Source organism: Ursus maritimus, unplaced genomic scaffold, assembly GCF_017311325.1.
Source record: "Ursus maritimus isolate PB19 unplaced genomic scaffold, ASM1731132v1 scaffold_26, whole genome shotgun sequence".
Taxonomy (NCBI): Eukaryota; Metazoa; Chordata; class Mammalia; order Carnivora; family Ursidae; genus Ursus; species Ursus maritimus.
The window spans coordinates 39237980-39259995 of record NW_024425119.1 but is presented as its reverse complement, the minus strand read 5'-3'; the positions used below and the strand labels follow the sequence as shown (position 1 = coordinate 39259995).

The 22016-nt window shown below is 38.6% G+C and overlaps 1 protein-coding gene across 1 annotated transcript in view; it reads left to right on the top strand.

Moving 5' to 3' along the window:
* Positions 1–21079, top strand: part of CCNT1 (cyclin T1) — a 30554-nt gene extending 9475 nt beyond the window's left edge. Inside the window, exons 4-9 of the mRNA XM_008704523.2 lie at positions 2200–2260; positions 3834–3896; positions 5132–5177; positions 6862–7025; positions 7188–7258; positions 19204–21079. Coding sequence (XP_008702745.1) covers positions 2200–2260; positions 3834–3896; positions 5132–5177; positions 6862–7025; positions 7188–7258; positions 19204–20607 — 1809 coding nt within the window. The 3' untranslated portion in view covers positions 20608–21079. The remainder of the gene's footprint in view (positions 1–2199; positions 2261–3833; positions 3897–5131; positions 5178–6861; positions 7026–7187; positions 7259–19203) is intronic.
* The last annotated feature ends 937 nt before the right edge of the window (positions 21080–22016 follow it).

Below are 22016 nucleotides of genomic sequence, written 5' to 3'. Positions count from 1 at the left end.
CTGTCAAACCTCTATCCTATGCATGTACATATAGCTTTTTTTTCCTTCCATCCTTCCTTGACTTTCTTAAAGAAGGGAAACTGTGTCCTGGCTTTAGAAGTCTGTTGTTGGGGAGTGATGAGTTGTGAGAAATTTTGAGATCTGACATTTGTAAGTGTTTAAACTGTGGATTTCTGTTACTAGAGTATTTAAATTTCTTAGGATGGATGCATGAGTCATCCTTTATCAAATAGATAAATAAATTTGCATGTTTTCATTATATTGAAGAAAGTGGTTCTTTGAAGGGGTTGTTTTTATTTTATTTATTTGTTTGTTTATGGATTTATTTGAGAGAAGAGAGAGTGCAGGGAGGGGCAGGAGAGAATCTCAAGCAGACTCCCTGCGGAGCGTGTTTTCCCACAACCCTGAGATCATGACCTGAGCTGAAATCACAAGTCAGACACTTAACCGACTGAGCCACCCAGGCACCCCTTTTGTTTTGATAATAGCCCCTAATTATGGGAATTGTTTCACATAGCAGTGTCTTGACTTCCCTTCGTTTTCTCTTGGGTACAGCAGTAGTTCTTGTTGAAAGAGTTACTGCCCTGGATTTTTATTTAGGTTTTAGACTAGTAAGTGACATTGGTCCATAGAACTGACCACATGAAACAGAATTTTGTTTTAACAAGGTAAAACAAAAAACAATTCTCACTTTTTTTTTTCTTTTAAAGTGTATTTATATAATTTCTCACCTGAGTTTCTATTCCTTGTGAGATGGGGAATCTTAGAGGAAGATATTTTCTTTACTATATGGAAAAGAGTACTAGCGTAGTTTAAGTCCTTATTGGACTTAATTCAAGATCATAAAGGTAGGTGGAAAGTTCACTACAATGTAGATCTAACTCCTGCCCCAAGTCTCATTCTCCTAGAGTTCTAGACCAGTGCTGTCCAACAGAAATATAGAGGGAGTCATGTGTATTTAAGAAATTTTAACTTTTCATTGAACATCATTTAAAATCTTCGTTAGAAATTAAATCTTCATTTAAAAGAAGGTGAAATTGGGGCACCTGGGTGACTCAGTCCATTAAGTGTCTGCCTTTGGCTCAGGTCATGATCCTGGGGTCCTGGCCCTGGAATGGAGCCCCGTGTTGGGCTCCCTGCTCAGTGGGGAGCCTGCTTCTCCCTCTCTCTTTGCCCCTCCCCCCCACTCGTGCTCCTTCTCTTGTGCTCTCTTTCTCTCTCAAATAAATAAAATCTTCTAAAAAACAAAAATTTAAAAGGTGAAATTGTAATATTTTATATTATTAGTATCTTTTATTTAATCCCAAATATCATTTCAGCACAAAATCAGTATTAAAACATTATTAATGAGGTCGTTTACATTATTATTTTTTGATTAAGTCTTCAAAATTTGGCATATATTCTTTTTTTAAAAAGATTTTATTTATTAGAGGAGGAGCACATGCACGCAAGAGCAGGGGAGGGGCAGAGGGAGAGGGAGAAGCAAACTCTACACTGAGTGGGGAGTTGATGCGGGGCTTGATCCCAGGACTCTGGGATCACGACCCAAGCCAAAGGCAGATGCTTAACCGACTGAGCCACCCAGGTTCCCCAGTTTGGCATATATTCTATTGCACATCTCAATTTAGACTAGCTATATTCAGGTGGTCAGTAGCCATGTGTGGATAGTGGCTACAGTATTGGCTGGTACAAATCTGAGAGAACTTTTTTGTTGTTGTTTATTCCCTTTTCCTTTGAACTCTTCTAATTCTCAGAAATCTAGCATTACCTCACATGGGAAGGCTTGTCAGGAGTCAAGTGTTTGAGATTGCCTACAGTACTGTAGGAAGGGTCTACAAATGTATTTTGATGATATTGCAAAAAGATGTATTTTTAATTATCTTTTGTCTACATCACATGACTTTAAAACCTAAAATGTTAGTCTTGAAAATAAACCAAATCTCTGGTGCCTTTTCTGTAGCTAATTATGAATAAAGTGTTACTTCTCAATATACCACTTTTTTTCTTCTTTTAAGAGAAAGAAATAGAGATAAGGATTACTAAATAGAGATAAGGATTACATTTCGGTTCCTAGGCTACTTCCTAACTTCATCCCTGCCTTTTGTTGCTTTGGTTTTCCTGGAAGGAGTTGTTAGAATTGTTGATACTTTATATATTGTGCTTTTTTGGGGAATAATTTATCCGTCTTTTCACCTGCAGGCTTACCTGCAACAAGTTCAAGATCTGGTGATATTAGAAAGCATAATTCTGCAGACTTTAGGTAAATTTATTTTTCTTTAAAATATTAAGAAATGTATGTAATGTAAAATTTTAAAATTTGCAAAATAGGAAATAGGAAGAAAATCTCTAGTGAAGGTTTTTGCAAATTATAGAGGTTGTGGAATGCAGTTTGACCCTGACCTATACCATAGAGAGAAGTCAGGTATAGCCGTCCTTTGGAATAGCAGTTAGCAGGGTTTTTTTTTAATTCTACGTTCATGACTTGCTTTGCAAGGTGGGTCAGTTTTTAACGTTATGATAAATAATGGCAGAAACTAAAGAGCTTTTTTCCTTTCATGGATCTTTATGATCTGTTTGTCATTATATTTAGATAACAGCATTTATTTTGAAAATTGGTTAAGAGTTTATTTTTTTTTAAAGAGGTCATATAGTTTTGTTTTTGTTTTTAGATTTATTTATTTATTTAAAAGATTTTATTTATTTGAGAAAGAGCGAGAGAGAGCAGGAGTAGGGTGAGAGGCAGAGGGAGAAGCAGAATCCCCGCTGAGCAGGGAGCCTGATGTGGGACTGCAGGATCCATGACCTGAGCTGAAGGCAGATGCCTAACCGACTGAACCATCCAGGCGCCCTTTGATTTATTTATTTGAGAGAGAGAACAAGCGTGCACGTGTGCACAGCTATGTGGAGGGAGGGGCAGAGGGAGAGAATCTTCAAACACACTCCCTACCCCCAGGCTCCATGCAGGATGTCGGGGCTCGGTGATCTCATAACGCATGAATGAGATCATGACCTGAACCAAAAACAAGAGCTGGATGCTCAGTGGACTGAGCACCCAGGCACCCCTCCAATCAGTGTTTAGAACAGCAGAGTGGAGGTGGAGAAATTTCAGTTCTAATGGTTGATGGGCAACCCTGATGATTATCTATTATTATTTTTATCAGAGATACTACCTTTAAAAGCTTAGCAAATTTGGAAAATAAAGATTTTTTTCCTAGTTCTTCTGGGCTATTTTTCTCTTCTCTGGGTAAGGCAGGAGTTCATGAGTTGTGTTGGAAAGTTACTGGTACACCTGTATTTTATTGCATGTCTGTACACAAAATTCTTCAAGGTTTATCTCTCTCTCTCTCTCTCTTTTTTTTTTTTTTTTTAGCATATGTGCTGCCAAAGTGAGCACTCAAAGCTTATCTCTGAAGTTAATTTCTGTTAATTAGCTTTTTACTTTAAATTATCTTCAAAGTAACTGTATTTTAGGGGACAGTGATATCTTTCTGGTGGAATTAATTTTTATTAATATTTTAATGTGGAAACCAGTAAGATCTAATTCGCATGAATCATTTGTCCATTGAGAATAATTTTCTATTAGAGATTATTGGTTCCTTAGGGGTCTTGAGACTGCATTAGCTTTATTATTTAGTTAAAAATATGATTGTCTTTGAAGAGAATGTGCCTTAGAGAAGAGTGTGCTATATGTGTCGTGTGACCCTTTTAGCCTCTGAACAGTGATTTTGGGAGAGGAAAATGAGGGAGGCTTTTAATGGTGACTCAGATAAAAGAAGTATAAAATGTCTCGGGTATCTTTAGCTTTTTAACTAAAGTACTTTTTTTTTTTTTAGGCTTTGAACTAACAATTGATCACCCACATACACATGTGGTAAAGTGCACTCAGCTGGTTCGAGGTAAGGCATCCCTACTTGAAATGACTGTCTTAAATTGTTTTACCATTTAATTGCTATGATTTATGGTGGACATATATGTAACACAGCTGCTTTGTCTAGAAGTTAAATTGAAAGGATTACCTGGCTCAAATCAAAATGAATGTTTCTAACTTGGGATTTTTCTGCTGGGTTCTTAAAGTTTTTAGGTGATCTCCAGTTAAAGTGAACTAGCCTCTTGAGGGTGTTTGTCAGAGCCTGGAGCAGATTTCATAAAGTCAGATGACAAATATCTAATAGCAGTTTAAGGATATCTTGGGAGAGGTGATCTTAATGTGATTCTTAGATTGATTGTCCTAGACAGCCTTTCTTTTAATTTAACCTTAGTGGCTGTAATTGCATGAAACCTTGTTCTTCTTATTTAGTGTAAATAGTAATGTGAATATATAGACACTTGTGCATTGAAGTGCCTTATAATTTTGTAGATGAAACTGATAGTTGTTAGCCTTATTTTATATTTTGCTTATGTGTGCTTTATCTGTAAATTCCCAAAGTTTTCCTAAGTTTTTTGTATTTAGAAAGCATTAGGTTTACATTGAGTAAGGATAAGGTTAAACAAAGGTGGATATATCCTGAAATTGAAAAGACTAAGTTTTAAGGAAAATTAAGATTTACTTTATTACCCAGAGCAGTTTTTTGGGGAAGGGGGGATGTGTTTTGTTTTTTCCCCCTGTCCGTTGTAGTATATCAGGTAATTTATGTTTTTGATGATTTGAGGTCTGAATCACAGGCTATTCAATTAAAAAAAATTTTTTTAAGCACAGATCACTTTTCCCAAATATACAAAGGCCTTCTGGGTTCTGATCTTGCCTCCATATTAGTTCATTTTCTAGTTCAGTATTTTTCAGTGAACCCTTGCATCAGAATTTCTAGGTTACCTATTAAAACTGCATGTGTCTTTCTTCAAACATACTGAGTCACTCTTTAGGAAGGATGTCCAGGAATTGCATTTTAAACAAGTACTCCAAATACTTGGTGTGCAGTGTAAAGCTTGAGTTCCTAGGTCTGGAAGCAGGATAGTTATAATTAAAAGTTACTGATTTGTCTTCTTTTGTAGAATGCTAAACATCAGGTGGTCAGGGACCAGATCTGCCTTAATTCGTTATTATGTTCTCTACTTGGAAATGTTAAATGCTTACTAAATAATTGAGAATGAATGGAACTAATAACTTTTCCCCTCCCCCCCCTTTTTTTTTTAGCAAGCAAGGACTTAGCACAGACGTCTTACTTCATGGCAACAAACAGGTTTATATTTTAATATTTTTCCCTTCTATTTTTGGGATAGGGCTTTACTTGGGTTGGAATTGTCACTTTTTGAGGGGTATATGGAAAGATATCAGGTCCAGCACTTAGTAAACTAGAACCCAGAAACCCAGGATGGATCTTTGATACAGTGTATTAAAGATAATTCTCTAGTAAATGTTGATTTTTCTGTAGTTTTTATATTTTACCTTAAATTTCCAAGGTGCTTTTTAATTTGTTAAGGTGATGTAATTATGTAGTACTGATTGTTTGAAAGCCTACTCAATTCTGCATGTCTTCCTTTGCTTTAAAACATCCCAAGAGCAGGGGTGCTGGCTGCTCAGTTGGGAGAGCATGTGACTCTTGATCTCAGGGTTGTGAGTTGAAGCCCCATGTTGGGTGTGGAGATTACTTAAAAATAAAATCTAAAAAAATAAAAATAAAAAATAATCCAAGAGCATAGTTCTATAAGTTTAGGTAAACTTGGGGTTGATGTGACTGAGAATCTAATTTGGAGGATTTTGCAGTAATTATGGTATTTATTTATTTATTTTAAAGATTTTATTTATTTATTTATTGGAGGGAGCGTGTGCGTGTGCGTGTGTGTGTGTGTGTGTGTGTGTGAGAGAGAGAGACTAAGCACACATGAGCAGGGGGAGGGGCGGAGGGAGAGGGAGAGCGAGAGGGACAGACTCCCCGCTGAGTGGGGAGCCCAACAGGCTTGATCCTAGGACTCTGAGATCATGACCTGAGCTGAAGTCAGATGCTTAACCAACTGAGCCACCCAGGTGTCCCAATAATTACGATATTTAAAAGTTCCTTTTTCTTCCCCCATTGCCAGATAAATGTGCGTGTATATGTGTGAAGAGTTAAGATGGTTTTTTCTTCTTCCCTTTTTAAAACAAAAATTAATACATGATTTGTATTACCAAATTACTCGATCAGTCTCCAATTGATTGTTCATGGAAATAAAGATACTCCTATTGACTGTCATTTCATTTTTATAGCCTGATAGGAGAACTTTTTGAAGTAAACCATCAATTAAGCATATTTACAATTGAGAAAGTGATTGTCTATTCATTATTTTAGTTTATTATATCTTTATTTTTTTAATTTAAATTTAATTCAGTTAACATGTACTATAATACTAGTTTCAGGGGTAGAATTTAGTGCTTTATCAGTTGCATACAATACCCAGTGCTCATTACATCAAGTGCCCTCTTAAATGTCCATCACCCAATTACCCCTCTATTCATTATATTAAATAGACCAGACCTGTGATTGGCAAGAGATAAGATAATTTTAAGGGGGTTTTAAGGATTTGATTTAGGGATTACACATAACTGAAAATCTTATAATTTTCCTTAAGTTCTAAGCTGCTTCTCAGGATAATTGATCCTTATTTTAAAAAAACTGAGTACTCTGTCTTTCTGGTTTTGGTCCTGGTCTTTCGTCAGTGTGTGGGATTGAATGACGTATAGCCAAAAAATTCAGAAATGTTACCTGAGCCAGGTGGGTTAATGGAAAATCATGTTGAGTGCTGTATCAGAGCACTGGAGATTTCTTACCCTTCTTACTCTCCAGTGTTTTTTAATTTTTTTTTCTTTTTAAATAATGGAGAGTTTTAACTTTGGGTTCAGAATTGAGAGCTCATGACACTCTCTTGTTTCCTTCCCTCTGATGTCAGCCTGCATTTGACCACATTTAGCCTGCAGTACACACCTCCTGTAGTGGCCTGTGTCTGCATTCACCTGGCTTGCAAGTGGTCCAACTGGGAGATCCCAGTCTCGACTGATGGGAAGCACTGGTGGGAGTATGTTGACGCCACTGTGACCTTGGAACTTTTAGATGGTAAGTTTTAGAGTAAGGGACCTTGGAAAGCACTTGCTCTTCATCTGTCACATATCTGGCCCAAAGTGACTTGATTCAGATGAAAATAGTTAGTTGAGGTTATTCTTGTTTTTTTACTTCTGCTTCTCTGAGTTTTTCTTAAATGTTCTATTTCATTTGTAGAACTGACACATGAATTTCTACAGATTCTGGAGAAAACCCCTAACAGGCTCAAACGAATTCGGAATTGGAGGGTAAGAATTATTGCTGTCAGCTTGTGGAACAAAACCAGTTTTTTTGTCTTTTGACTGCACAGTGAATATACCAGAAATGGGTATGTACCCCAGGCTTGGAATTTCCCTTTTCCTAGTTACGTAATAATCGTGACTTAAGCTTCCTAGCCTGGATACTGGCCCAGAAGTCAATGGTGATAGGTGATAGCAGGATTTGTTTTGTGTTGTGTAACTCTTGTGATACAGTCATTCGGCAACATTGGTTGAATGTTTTCTGTGTGGAGACTGTTAGGGAGAAAATATGGCTTCTCTGAGTCATATAGTATTGGGTTGTGGTAGAGGAAAGAGAGTTACAAGGTTAGAGCTGGTATCATTCTGCTTTGACATTATTTGCTTTTTAAATGGATTTTAGAATTTTGTTTTTATATAGATTACAGGCTAAAGTTGTATTTCAAACATTTTTCAAAGTCTTATAAAATGGAATCATTCTTTTTTTCTTTGGCATTAGGTAGAAAGTTCATACAAAAATGTTCCCTGTGGGGGCACCTGGGTGGCTCCGGTCAGTTAAGCATCTGCCTTTGGCTCAGGTCATGATTCCGGGGTCTTGGGATCGAGCTCCCTGCTCATCAGGGAGCCTGCTTCTCCCTCTTCCTCGTGCTCTCTCTCACTATCTCTCTCTCTCTTTCTCTCAAATAAATAAAATCTTTAAAATAAATAAATATGTTCCCTGCATTCTCAGAAATCCAGGTTGAAAAACTTAATTTCATTCTCCTGAGTTTAGTGAATTGTAGAAAATGAGTTTGCCTAGGATTCAAAGGAGGCTTGAGAACACATAGGTCATCACTGGTGATCATAGGACACCTCACCAAAATTTCTGGAATTTGCTTTTAGACTAACTGCTGTCATAAGCAGCCATAAGGCATAGACGTTCATGAATGAGTTTTAGAAACGCACAAATTAATTTTTTTAATTGGCTTGTTAACATTGGTATAGATTGCTGTAACTTTTTGGGGGTGTGATGGAACACAACGTAAGATTACCGTTCTAGCAAATTTTTGATTATACAGTTAACTTATAGGCATTATGTTGTACAGTAGGTTTCTAGGACTTACCTTGTATAACTGATTTGGTACTCTTTTACTAATATGCCCTTGTTTTCCCCCTCCCCCAGGCCACTATTTTACTCTGTCTATAGGAGTTTAAATCTTACATGCCTCACATAAGTGAGATCATATTTTGTCTTTCTGTGTCTGGCTTTTTTCACAGCAAAAGGCCTTCCAGGTTCATTCATGTTGTGGCAAATGGCAGGATTTCCATCTTTTTTTTTTTAATTGTGGTAAAATGCATATAGCATAAAAGCTACCATCTTAACCATTTTTAAATGTGCAGTGCAGTAGTATTAAGTATATTCATATTGTTGGGGAACCATCATTACCATTCATCTGTGTGATTCATTTCAGTTTGTAAAACTGAAACTTCATACCCATTAAATAACTCTCCCCCTTCCCGCTCCCGCCCCCCAGCCCCTGACAACCGCAGTTGCACTTTCTGTCTTTGCCATTTGTCTACTCTTAAGTACTTCATGTAAGTGGAATAATACAGTATTTGTCTTTTCGTGGTTTATTTCACTTAGCGTAATGTTCTAACGGTTCATCCATGTTGTAGTATATTGTAGAATTTTGTTTCCTTTAAAGGCTGAGTGATACTCCATTTTATGTATCCACCACACTTTGTTTATCCATTCATCTGTTGATGGACACTTGGGTTGCTTCCATATTTTAGCTACTGTGAATAATGCTGCCATGAGCGTGGGGTATACAAGTATGTCTTCAAGACTTTGCTTTTTGTTCTTTTGGTTTTATACCCAGAATTGGAATTGCTGGATTGTATGGTAGTTCTGTTTTCAATTTTAATTTTTTTGGAAGTTGTTTTTAAATTTTTTAATTAGAAAAATAAAAAGATTTTGAAGTCCAGATTGTTCCTTTTTTTTTTTTTTTGGTTACCTGTGCCATTGATCTCATATTTGGGAAATTGCCAAATCCACTGTTGTGAAGCCTTTGTCCTGTTTTCTTCTAAGAGTCTTATTGCTTTAAGTCCTTTATCCAATTTTGAGCTAATTTTGTAATAGGTGTTAGGTAAGGGTCCAACTTCATTCTTTTATGTGGATATCCACTTTTCCCAGCACCATTTATTAAAAAGACTATCCTTGGGGCGCCTGGGTGGCACAGCGGTTAAGCGTCTGCCTTCGGCTCAGGGCGTGATTCCGGCGTTATGGGATCGAGCCCCACATCAGGCTCCTCCGCTATGAGCCTGCTTCTTCCTCTCCCACTCCTCCTGCTTGTGTTCCCTCTCTCGCTGGCTGTCTCTATCTCTGTCAAATAAGTAAATAAAATCTTTAAAAAAATAAAAAATAAAAATAAAATAAAATAAAATAAAAAGACTATCCTTTCCCCGTTGAATGGTCTTGGCATCTTTGGCAAAAATCATTTGACCATATATGTAAGGGTTTATTTCTGGGCTTTCTCTTCTGTTTCATTCATCTGTATGTTTCTTTATGCCGGTGTCACATTATGTTACTGTACAGTGATTACTGTAGATTTGTAGTAAGTTTTGAAATCAGGAGGTGTGAATTCTCCAGTTTTGTTCTTCATTTTCAGATTGTTTTAGCTATTTGGGGTCCCTTGAGATCCCATATGAGTTTTAGGGTGGCCTTTTCTATTTCTGCAAAAAACATTGGGATTTTGATAGGGATTGCCTTGAATTTGTAGGTCGCTTAGGGTAGTAATGTTCACATTTTAACAATATGAAGTCTTTGAATCCAGAACATGGAATGAGTTTTCCATTTTAGGTCTTTTTTTAAGTTAAAAAAAATGTTAAAAAAAAAATTTATTTATTTGCCGGGGGTGGGGGGATAGAGTGAGAGCGAGCACAAGCAGGGGGAGCAGTAGGCAGAGGGAGAAGCAGACTCCCCGCTGAGCAAGGAGCCTGATGTGGGACTCATCCCAATGACCTGAGCTGAAGGCAGACACTTAACCAACTGAGCCACCCAGGCATCCCGTCCATTTAGGTCTTACTTCATTTCTTTTAGCAGGGTTTTCCAGTTTTAATTGTACAAGTCTTTGACTTCCCTGGTTAAGTTAATTCATAAGTTTTTTTTTTGATACTATTGTAAATAGGATTGTTTTCATAATTTCCTTTACAGATTGTTCACGTACAGAAATGCAACTGAAATTTATGTGTTGACTTTGTATCCTGCTACTTTGCTGAATTCATTAATTCTAACTTTTTATGTGTGTAGAGTTTTCTATATAAGATCATATCACCTGTAGGGGCGCCTGGGTGGCTTAGTCAGTTAAGTGTCTGCCTTTGGCTCAGGTTATGATCCCAGGGTACTGGGATTGAGTCCTGCATCTGTCTCCCTGCTCAGCGGGGAGTCTGCTTCTCCCTCTCCTGCCCCTCCCCCTGCTCATGCTCTCTCTCTCTCTCTCTCTCTCTATCAAATCACTGAAGTCTTTTTAAAAAAATTATATCCTCTGCAAACAGATAATTTTACTTCCTTGCCAATTTGAATGCTCTATTTTTTTTTTTTTTTGAGAGAGAGAGATCATGAGTGGGGAGGGGCAGAGGGAGAGAGAGAATCTTAAGCAGACTCCATGCTCAGCACTGAGGCTGACGTGGGGGTCCATCTCACAACCCTGATATCATGACCTGAGCCAAAATCAAGAGGCGTTTAACTGACTGAGCCACCCAGATGCCCCTGAATGCTTTCTTTTGCCTACTTGTTCTGATGAGAACTTCTAGTACTTTGTTGAATAGAAGTGAAAGGAACATTCTTCCTTGTTCTAGATCTTAGCAGAAGAGCTTTCAGTTTTTCACTGTTGAATGTGATGTTTGCTTTGAGTGTTTCATATATGGCTTTTATTGAGGTAGTTTCCTTCTATTCTTAGTTTGTTGGGTGTTTTTATCATGAAAGGGTGTTGAATTTTGTCAAATGCTTTTTGTGTATCTGGAAGATGGTATGTTTTTTTTTCCTTTATTGTGTGTATGTGGCATATTATGTGGATGATTTTTGTATGTTGAACCATTCTTGCATTATAGGAATAAGTCCTGCTTGGTCATAGTGTATAATCCTTTTAATATGGTGCTAAATTCAGTTTGTTAGTACTTTTTTTTTTTTTAAGATTTTATTTGTCAGAGAGAGAGCGAGCGCACAAGCAGGGGGGGAGGCAGCAGAGGGAGAAGCTGACTCCTTGCTGAGCAGGGAGCCTGATGCAGGACTTGATCCCAGGACCCTGGGATCATGACTTGAGCCGAAGGCAGACAGAAGCTTAACTGACTGAGTCACCCAGGTGTCCCACTTTGTTAGTATTTTGTTAAGAATTTTTACATCAGTGGTCATTAGGGATATTGGCCTGTAGTTCCTTGTAATGTCTTTGACTTTGATATCAGGGTAATGGTGGCCTCATAGAATGAGTTGAGAGGTGTTGCTTCCTCTTCAGATTTTTGGGAAAGTATTAAAAAGATTCACCAGTAAAGCCATCAGGTCCAGGGCTGTTCTTTGTTGGGAAATTATTTTGTTATTAATTCAGTCTCCCTACTAGTTACAGATCTGTTTAGATTTTCTATTTCTTAATGGTTTATTCTCAGTAGGTTTTGTGTTTCTAGAAATTAGTCCATTTCATCTAGATTATCTAATTTATTGGCACAGAGTTGTTCAGAGTACTCTTTTTGAAAAAATATTTTTTAAGTCAGGTTTATTGCGGTATAATTTATGTAGAGTAAAATTCATTCTTTCCCCCCCTCCTTAATGTCCGTCATCCAGGTCCCCCACCCCTGACCCTCTCCCCTCCAGCACCCTGAGTTTGTTTCCTATGATTAAGAGTCTCATGTGGTTTGTCTCGCTCTCTGATTTTGTCTTGTTTTGTTTTTCCCTCTCTTCCCCTATGATCCTTTGCTTTACTTCTTAAATTCCACATCTGAATGAGGTCATATGATAATTGTCTTTCTCTGATTGACTTATTTCATTTAGCATAATACCTTCTAGTTCCATCCATGTTGTTGCAAATGGCAAGATTTCAGGATTTTTGATTGGTGAGCAGTATTCCACTGTGTGTGTATATATATATATCACATCTTTATCCATTCACCTGTTAGTGCACATCTGGGCTCTTTCCATAACACAGCTATTGTGGACATTACTGCTATAAACATTGAGGTGCATGTGCCCCTTCGGATCACTACATTTGTATCTTTGAGGTAAATACTTAGTAGTGTAATTGCTGGGTCTCAGGGTAGCTCTATTTTCAACTTTTTGAGGAACCTCCAGCTGTTTTCCAGAGTGGCTGCACCAGCTCGCATTCCCACCAACAGTGTAATAGGGTTCCCCTTTCTCTGCATCCTCTCCAATATCTGCTGTTTCCTGACTCAATTTTAGCCATTCTGACTGGTGTGAGGTGGTATCTCATTGTGGTTTTGATTTGTATTTCCCTTATGGCAAGTGATGTGGAGAATTTTTTCATGTGTGTGTTGGCCATTTGGATGTCTTCTTTGAAGAAATGTCTGTTCATGTCTTCTGCCCATTTCTTGATTGGGTTATTTGTTCTTTGGGTGTCAAGTTTGATGAGTTCTTTATAGATTTTGGATGCTAGTCCTTTATATGATAAGACATTTGCAAATACCTTCTCCCATTCTGTTGATTGTCTTTTGGTTTCTTCTTCGATTGTTTCCTTTGCTGCGCAAAAGCTTTTTATCTTGTTGAAGCCCCAGTAGTTCATTTTTGCCTTTGTTTCCCTTGCCCTTGAAGACGTGTCTAGCAAGAAGTTTCTGCGGCCACGGTCATAGAAGTTGCTGCCTGTGTTCTTCTCTAGGATTTTGATGGATTCCTATCTCACATTTAGGTCTTTATCCATTTTGAGTCTATTTTTGTGTATGATGAAATGGTCCAGTTTCATTCTTTTGCATGTGGCTGTCCAGTTTTCCCAACACCGCTTGTTGAAGAGACTGTATTTTTTCCATTGGATCTTCTTTCCTGCTTTGTCGAAGATTAGTTGACCGTACAGTTGAGGGTCTATTTCTGGGTTCTCTGTTCTGCTGTGTGTCTGTTTTCGTGCCAGTACCATACTGTCTTGATGATTATAGCTTTGTAATAGAGCTTGAAGTCCGGGATTGTGATGCCACCAGCTTTCATTTTCTTTTTGAACCTTCCTTTGGCTACTCGGGGTCTTTTCTGGTTCCACACAAATTTTAGGATTGTTTGTTCCAGCTCTGTGAAAAAAGTTTGTGGTTTTTGATAGGGATTGCATTAAATCTATAGATTGCTCTAGGTAGCATAGATATGTTTTTTTTTAAATTTTATTTATTTATTAGACAGAGATAGAGACAGCCAGCGAGAGAGGGAACACAAGCAGGGGGAGTGGGAGAGGAAGAAGCAGGCTCCTAGCGGAGGAGCCTGACGTGGGGCTCGATCCCATAACGCCGGGATCACGCCCTGAGCCGAAGGCAGACGCTTAACTGCTGTGCCACCCAGGCGCCCCAGCATAGATATTTTAACAATAGTTTTTCCATTTCTTTGTGTCTTCCTCAATTTCTTTCAAGAGCGTTCTATAATTTTCTGAGTACAGATCCTTTGCCTCTTGGTTAGGTTTATTCCTAGGTATCTTATGGTTTTGGGGTGCAATTGTAAATGGGATTGACTCCTTAATTTCTCTTTCTTCTGTTTTATTGTTAGTGTATAGAAACACAACTGATTTCTGTGCATTAATTTTATATCCTGCCACTTTGCTGAATTCTTGTACGAGTTCTTGCAATTTTGGGGTGGAGTCTTTTGGGTTTTCCACACAGAGTATCATGTCATCTGTGAAGGGTGAGAGTTTGACGACTTCTTTGCTGATTTGGATGCCTTTTATTTGCTGATTTGGATGTCCTTTATTTCTTTTTGTTGTCTGATTGCTGAGGCTAGGATTTCCGGTACTATGTTGAACAACAGTGGTGATAGTGGACATCCCTGCCATGTTCCTGACCTAAGGGGAAAAGCTCTCAGTTTTTCTCCTTTGAGAATGATATTTGCTGTGGGCTTTTCTTATATGGCTTTTATGATATTGAGGTATGTTCCCTCTAACCCTACACTCTGAAGAGTTTTAATCAAGAAAGGATGCTGTACTTCGTCAAATGCTTTTTCTGCATCTATTTCGAGGAGCATATGGTTCTTGTCCTTTCTTTTATTAATGTAGTGTATCACTTTGATTGATTTGTGGATGTCCTTTTGAGCCATCCTTGCAGCTGAGGAATAAATCCCACTTAGTTGTGGTGAATAATTCTTTGAATATACTGTTGGATCCTTTTGGTTAGTATCTTGGTGAGAATTTTGGCATTCACGTTCGTCAGGCATATTGGTCTGTAATTCTCCTTTTTAGTGGGGTCTTTGTTCTTAGGATCAGGTAATAAGTTTGGAAATTTTCCTTCCATTTCTATTTTTGAAACAGCTTCAGAAGAATAGGTATTAATTTTTCTTTAAGTATTTGGTGTAATTCCCCTGGGAAGCCATCGGGCCCTAGACTCTTGTTTGTTGGGAGATTTTTGATTACTGCTTCAGTTTCCTTGCTGGTTATGGGTCTGTTCAGGTTTTCTGTTTCTTCTTGTTTCAGTGTTGGTAGTTAATTCATCTCTAGGAATGCATCCATTTCTTCCAGATTGCCTAAGTTCAGAGTACCCTTATAATCCTTTTTATTTTTGTAGAATTCATAGCAACGTCTCCACTTTCATTTCTGTTTTCAGTGGTTTGAATCTCTGTTTTTTTCCTAGACCATCTAGCTAAAGGTTTAATTTTATTGATGTTCTCAAAGAACCAACTGCTAGTTTTATTAACTTTTCTCTATAGTTTTCTATTTTGTTTATCTCTGCTATAATTTTTGTTATTTCCTTCCTTCTGTTTGCTTTGGCTTTAGTTTATTCTTCTTCTGGTTCCTCACATTATAGTTTGTTACGTTGAGATCTTTAATGTCAATGTTCACAGCTATAAATTTTTCCCTTAGTGCTGCTTTTGCTGCATCCCATAAGTTTTGATATGTTGTGTTTTTGTTTCCGTTCATCTCTGAGTATTTTCCAGTTTCCCTTTTGATTTTTTTCTTTGATCCATTGGTTGTTTAAAAGTGTTTTTTAGTTTCCACACTTTTTTGAATTTTCCAGTTTTCCTTTTGTTACTGATTTCTAACTATCTTGTTGTGGTCAGAAAAGCTAATTTGTGTGGTACCTATCTTTTAAAAATCTGTTGAGACTGTCTATGGCTTCACATATGGTCTGTCCTGGTAAATGTGCCATGTGTACTTGAGAAGAATGTTTATACTGTTGTTGGGTAGGGTGTTCTGTATATGTCTGTTGATCTAGTTGGTTTATTTTTTTAAAGTTCTCTGTTTCCTTATCTTTCGTCTGGTGGTTCTGTCTGTTGTGGGTGGGTATTGAAGTCTCCAAGGGAAGTCTTCTGTCAGTTTTGATTGTCTTTTATTAGGTATGCAAATGTTTATAATTGTTACAATTGCTAAATTCAGCCTTTTATTAATATATAATGTCCTTTTGTGTCTCTTGAAACCTTTTTTGTTTTAAAATATATGTTGTCTCATATTAGCGTAGCCACCCTTGCTCTTCCTTGGTTACTGTTTGCGTGGTATATGTTTTTCCCTCCTTCCATTTTCAACCTGTTTGGGTCTTAGGATCTCAGTTGCTTGTAGACAGCATATAGCTGGATCATATATTTTTATGCATTTTGACAATCTTTGTCTTTATTGGACAGTTTAATCTGTTTACATTTAAAGTAATTATAGATAACGTCATTATGCTTATGCTGTTTATTTTCTACACGCCTTGTAGCTTTTTTTTTTTTTAAGATTTTATTTATTTATTCGACAGAGATAGAGACAGCCAGTGAGAGGGGGAACACAAGCAGGGGGAGTGGGAGAGGAAGAAGCAGGCTCATAGCGGGGGAGCCTGATGTGGGGCTCGATCCCATAACGCCAGGATCACGCCCTGAGCCGAAGGCAGACGCTTAACCGCTGTGCCACCCAGGCGCCCCTCGCCTTGTAGCTTTTTGACCCTCATTTCCTGCATTACTGTCTTTTAGTTGATTTTTTCATAGTGAAAATTCTAAATTCCATTTTCATTTCTTTCGTGTATATTCTATGTTTGTTTTCTTTGTGGTTACCATGAGGATTACGTTTAACATCATAAAGTTATAATTTGAATTTATACTGGTTTAACTTCAGTAACATATAAAACTTCTCTTCTTTATAGTTGGGTCCCCATATCTTTTAGTTGTTGAAGTCACAGAATTGTCTATACATTGCATGCCCCAGAACATAAACTAATAATCCTTTTTTTTAAACAGGTTTTTTTTAAAGATTTTATCTGTCAGAGAGAGTGCGCACGAGCACAAGCAGGAGGAGAGGCAGGCAGAGGGAGAAGCAGGCTCCCCAATGAGCAAGGAGCCAGATGTAGACTTAATCCCAGGATCCCAGGATCATGACGCAAGCCAAAGGCAGACGCTCAACTAACTGAGCTACCCAGGCATCCCTAATAATCCTTTTAAATGCCTTAGGGTCCTAAATTGAATAGAAAATAAGGCTTGAGTTACAAACAAAAGTTACAGTAATACTAGCTTTTACACTAATAATTGTGTTTTTTTCCTTAAAATGTATTAATGTATTAACCATGTAGAAAACAAGAAGCACAGTCATAGACCATTGTTAAAACAATAGTAGCTTTTGGGGCACCTGGCTGGCTCGGTTGGTACAGCATGGGACTCTTGTTCTCAGGGTTGTGGATTCTAGTCCCACGTTGAGGGTAGTGATTACTGCTAAAAAAAAAAAGTAGCTTTTATAATTGCCCATGTATTTACTGAAGATCTTTATTTCTTCATATGGCTTTGATTTACTATATAGTCTCCTTTCATTTCACGTTGCAGGACTTCTTCGAGCACTTCTTGGACAACTGACTGGTTTAGTAGTCATGAACTTCGTCGGCTTTTACCTATTTGGAAATGTCTTAATTTTTTGCTCACTTTTGAAGGACATTTTTGCTGGATATAGCGTTCTTGGTTGACAGGTTTTGTTCTTCTAGCCCTTGGAATGTATTGGTTCATGGTCTTCTGGCCTCCAGCGTTTCTGATGAGATACCTGCTTGTGATCTTTTTGAGGATCCCTTTCACCTGTTGATTCACTTCTCCTGTTGCTTTCAGATTCTCTGTCTTTCACTTTTGAAGTTTGATAGGTCTTGTGTGAGTCTCATTGAGTTCATCTTACTTGGAATTTGTTGAGCTTTCGTTTCTATTACTGTCTTTATCAAAGTTGGGAAGTTTGCAGCCATTGTTTTTTCATATATTCTCTCTGCCCCTTTCTTTCTTTTCTCCTTCTGGAGTTTTCATGATGCATGTGTTGGTCCAGTTGATGGTATCCGATAGGTCCCTGTTCACTTGCTTCAGTCTTTTTTCATTATGTTCCTTAGATTTAATGATTTTCATTGTGCTATCTTAAAGTTTGCTGATTCTTTCCTCCACCTGTTCAAATCTGTGTTTGAATCCCTTTGGTGGATTTTTCCTCGTGGTTACTGTACTTCTCAGCTCCAGAATTTCTTTTTGGTTTTCTTTTAGATTTTTTACCTCTTTATTGATACTTACATTTTGTTCATATATTGTTTTCTTAATTATCTCCATCACTTCCTTTAAGTTATTTGAATATATTTAAGGGAGTTATTTTAAAGTCTTTGTGTGGTGGTGGTTCTGTCATCTGATTCTTTTCAAGGGCTGTTTCTGTTGATTTATTTTTTTTCTTTGAATGGGCCATACTTTCCTGTTTCTTAAAATGCTTTGTGATTTTTTTGTTGGACACTGGACATTTGAATCTAATAATGTGGAATCTAATCAGATTCCCAATCAAATTTCTGTTCTTTTGTTATTATTTTTGGATGGGGGGTGGGTTTGATTTTGAATGGTGTCTCTGCTGAGGATCAGCCTGAGGTATATTCTCACTTCTTTTCTGATTCTTTCCCTGGGAATGTGTGGTCAAAATTTTCTGATTTTCTCTGTATATGCAGTTGTGTTTTAATATCCTGCTCTTTAATGTCTGGCTCCCAAGATGGGAAAAAAGCAAAAAATGAAGGGGAGAAAGGGTGCTGGTCCTTTAAGTCTCCTGGAAGTCACTTTAGCCAGAGGGCGAGGAGCTTGCAACAGTAGAGGGAGGCGCAGTAACAGTGACTGCCTGCCTCTTAGTCTGTACCTCTTTGGCCAGAAGTGCAATCAGGGGTCAGAGCACAGAGTCTGATAGTTGCAGGAGAGAGTCTTTTTGCTGGTACTGGCTCCCCCAGAGTGTGTAAGCTGCTCCAGCAGCAGGTGCACAGCTGCCTCCATTGTGGCTGGGGTAGGAGATGGGAAGTTGCTAATGTGCTGAGAGGTAAAATTGATGTAAATTAACCCCAATTTACTATCCAAGGCTTACCCCAAAAGTTGCAAGCCTTTAACAGACTCCAGTGTTCCAGAATAGTTACATTGGACGAATTCTGCCAGTGCAGTTGTTGTCTGAGGGGGAGAGATTCCTGGTGCTTCCTACTCTAACATTATCCGAGAATCCTTCTCCTCCTTTTTTAAGGCTAAGTGTGATTTCATTGTGCTTATATACCACATTTTGCTTATCCATTATCCATTAATGGACATTTCAGTTGCTTCCGTATCTTGGCAATTGTGAATAATGCTGCCGTGAACATGGGAGTGCAGAGATCTCCTTGAGATCTTGTTTGTATGACTATTGACTGAGGGTTTTTAAAATCTTACTTCTAGTGGTTATAATTAATGATCTTAGAGTAGCTGCCTACCTATGGCTATCCAGAACTTCCAGTGTTGCAGGAAGCACAGTCTCCTCATTCCAGTTTTTCTTTCCATTTTATAAATTACCTGAGGTGAAGAGATGTCATTTGCTTCATTCTAGGCATGCCAGGCTGCCAAGAAAACAAAAGCAGATGATCGAGGAACAGATGAAAACACGTCAGAGCAGACAATTCTCAATATGATTTCCCAGAGCTCTTCAGACACAACAATTGCAGGTTTAATGAGCATGTCAACTTCTTCTACAAGTGCAGTGCCTTCCCTTCCAGCCACTGAAGAATCATCCAGCAACTTAAGCAATGTGGAGATGTTGCAGGGCGAGCGTTGGCTGTCCTCCCAACCTCCTTTTAAACTGGAACCTGCTCAGGGTCATCGGACTAGTGAGAATTTAGCACTTATGGGAGTTGATCATTCTTTGCAACAGGATGGTTCAAATGCATTTATTTCCCAGAAGCAGAATAGTAAGAGTGTGCCATCAGCTAAAGTGTCACTGAAAGAATACCGTGCAAAACATGCCGAAGAGTTGGCTGCCCAGAAGAGGCAACTGGAGAACATGGAGGCCAATGTGAAGTCACAGTATGCATATGCTGCCCAGAATCTCCTGTCTCACCATGATAGCCATTCTTCGGTCATTCTGAAAATGCCCATAGAGGGCTCAGAAAACCCCGAGCGGCCTTTTCTGGAAAAGGCTGACAAAGCAGCTCTCAAAATGAGAATCCCGGTGGCAAGTGGAGATAAAGCTGCCTCTTCAAAACCAGAGGAGATAAAAATGCGCATTAAAGTCCATGCTGCAGCTGACAAGCACAATTCTGTAGAGGACAGTGTCACAAAGAGCCGAGAGCACAAAGAAAAGCACAAGACTCACCCATCTAATCATCATCATCATCATAATCACCACTCACACAAGCACTCTCACTCACAGCTTCCAGCTGGTACTGGGAACAAGCGTCCAGGTGATCCAAAACATAGTAGCCAGACAAGCACCTTAGCGCACAAAACCTATAGCTTGTCTAGTTCTTTCTCCTCTTCCAGTTCTGCTCGTAAAAGGGGCCCCCCTGAAGAGACTGGAGGAGCAGTGTTTGATCATCCAGCCAAGATTGCCAAGAGTACCAAATCCTCTTCCATAAATTTCTCCTTCACTCCTCTTCCTACAATGGCCCAGTTGCCTGGGCATAGCTCAGACACAAGTGGCCTTCCCTTTTCACAGCCCAGCTGTAAAACTCGAGTTCCTCATATGAAACTGGATAAAGGGCCCACTGGGGCCAATGGTCACAATGCAACCCAGACAATAGACTATCAAGATACTGTGAATATGCTTCACTCCCTTCTCAGTGCCCAGGGTGTTCAGCCCACTCAGCCCCCTGCATTTGATTTTGTTCATTCTTACGGTGAATATCTGAATCCACGGGCTGGTGGAATGTCCTCCAGATCTGGCAATACAGACAAACCCCGGCTACCACCTCTACCATCAGAACCTCCTCCACCACTTCCACCCCTTCCTAAGTAAAAAAAAAAAGAGGAGGAGGAAAAAACTTCCTTAAAAACATTTTTTTTTTTTTTTAACTACTGATTCTGGACTAAGGAAATTACTTCCCTTATGAAATATGTCACCCTTCTTGGACTAGGGAATAATTAATATTGACATGCAGGTGGGAGGGTGGTAGAGGGGCTTGGTAATTATATCTACTGCCTCAGAAATTTAACTATTTTATTATAGTTTTTACTGGTATTAGAGAGGTGAGAATGTGTTGAAGCTGTGAAGGATTAAGAATACTTTCTCTGTTCTTGGCCTCTCCACCTCCTAATTAGGTTGATTAGAGTTGATGTCTTCCCTCTTCTTGCCAGGACTGAAATATGGAGGGTTTGTTTTATCAGACAGTTGTGGATTCTTTTGGTGTTTAATATATCAGAAGAGAGGAAGTATTTAAACGTCAAAATCTTTTAAGAGACTTTTAAAAAATAATTTAAAGAAAGTAAGTTATCTGTTTAGTTTTTTTTATATCATCGGGGAGGGGATAGGGATTTTGCTGTGTGTATGAGATACATAGCAATGACTCCTGGGGGGTGGGATTGGAGGGTGGGGGGTGTGTAGGGGGGATGGGAGGGTAGGCTTTTGGCCTTGAGTTCTGTCTGATAGGCTCCGGCCACTTGAAGTGTTGAGACCTTTAAGTGTGTACGTAAGTGTGGGTATGTGTGGTTTTAAGTGTGTGTGTTTAAAAATCATGTTTTATCTTTCCCTCCCTGTCCCTCACCATTTTCACTTCCCAACAGTCTACTAGAGAGAACACGGTGTGGCCTTTAGAACATAAAGGAAGGAAGAGGCATGTGTTAGCATGGTATTTTCCCATTTCTTTATGTTGTAATTGAGTGGTAGCCTTCTAAATTCTAGTTTGGGCAAGTGCAGCCAGTGGCCTGTTTCTGGACTCCATTATAAAAACTTCCCTTTTACCCCTTTTTCCTTTGGATGCAGAACAAAGGTGGGGTTGAGGAAGAAGGATTGGAGAGCAAGGCTGGCTTCTGCCCTACAGAATTGGGTGTGTCTTTTTTTCAAGTTGGGCTTTGGGAAAGTGTTCAAGTGAGAGCAATCTCAGGGTCTCTGAAGGGAAGGGGATGTGCTCTATATCCTGCCTCTGAAAGCCCAGACCATATATGAGAGTAGTTCTGAGAGAAGCCATGGACCTAGAGGATACTGAAAACAATGAAATTGTGATTGGGTATTTTTAGGATATTGTATTTTAAATTGCATTATGAATGTAAGACTTGCTTTTTATCTGTATATCTGAAGGGAAACAGCTGCATCCTTAAATTTGCAACCTATATGACTTCAGAGGTTGGAGCTTGTGAATTTAACAGTACTGATGTCATGAGGGTGAGCAAGCCTAGCCCACAGATGCAGGTTGTCCATCTTTGGTGGCT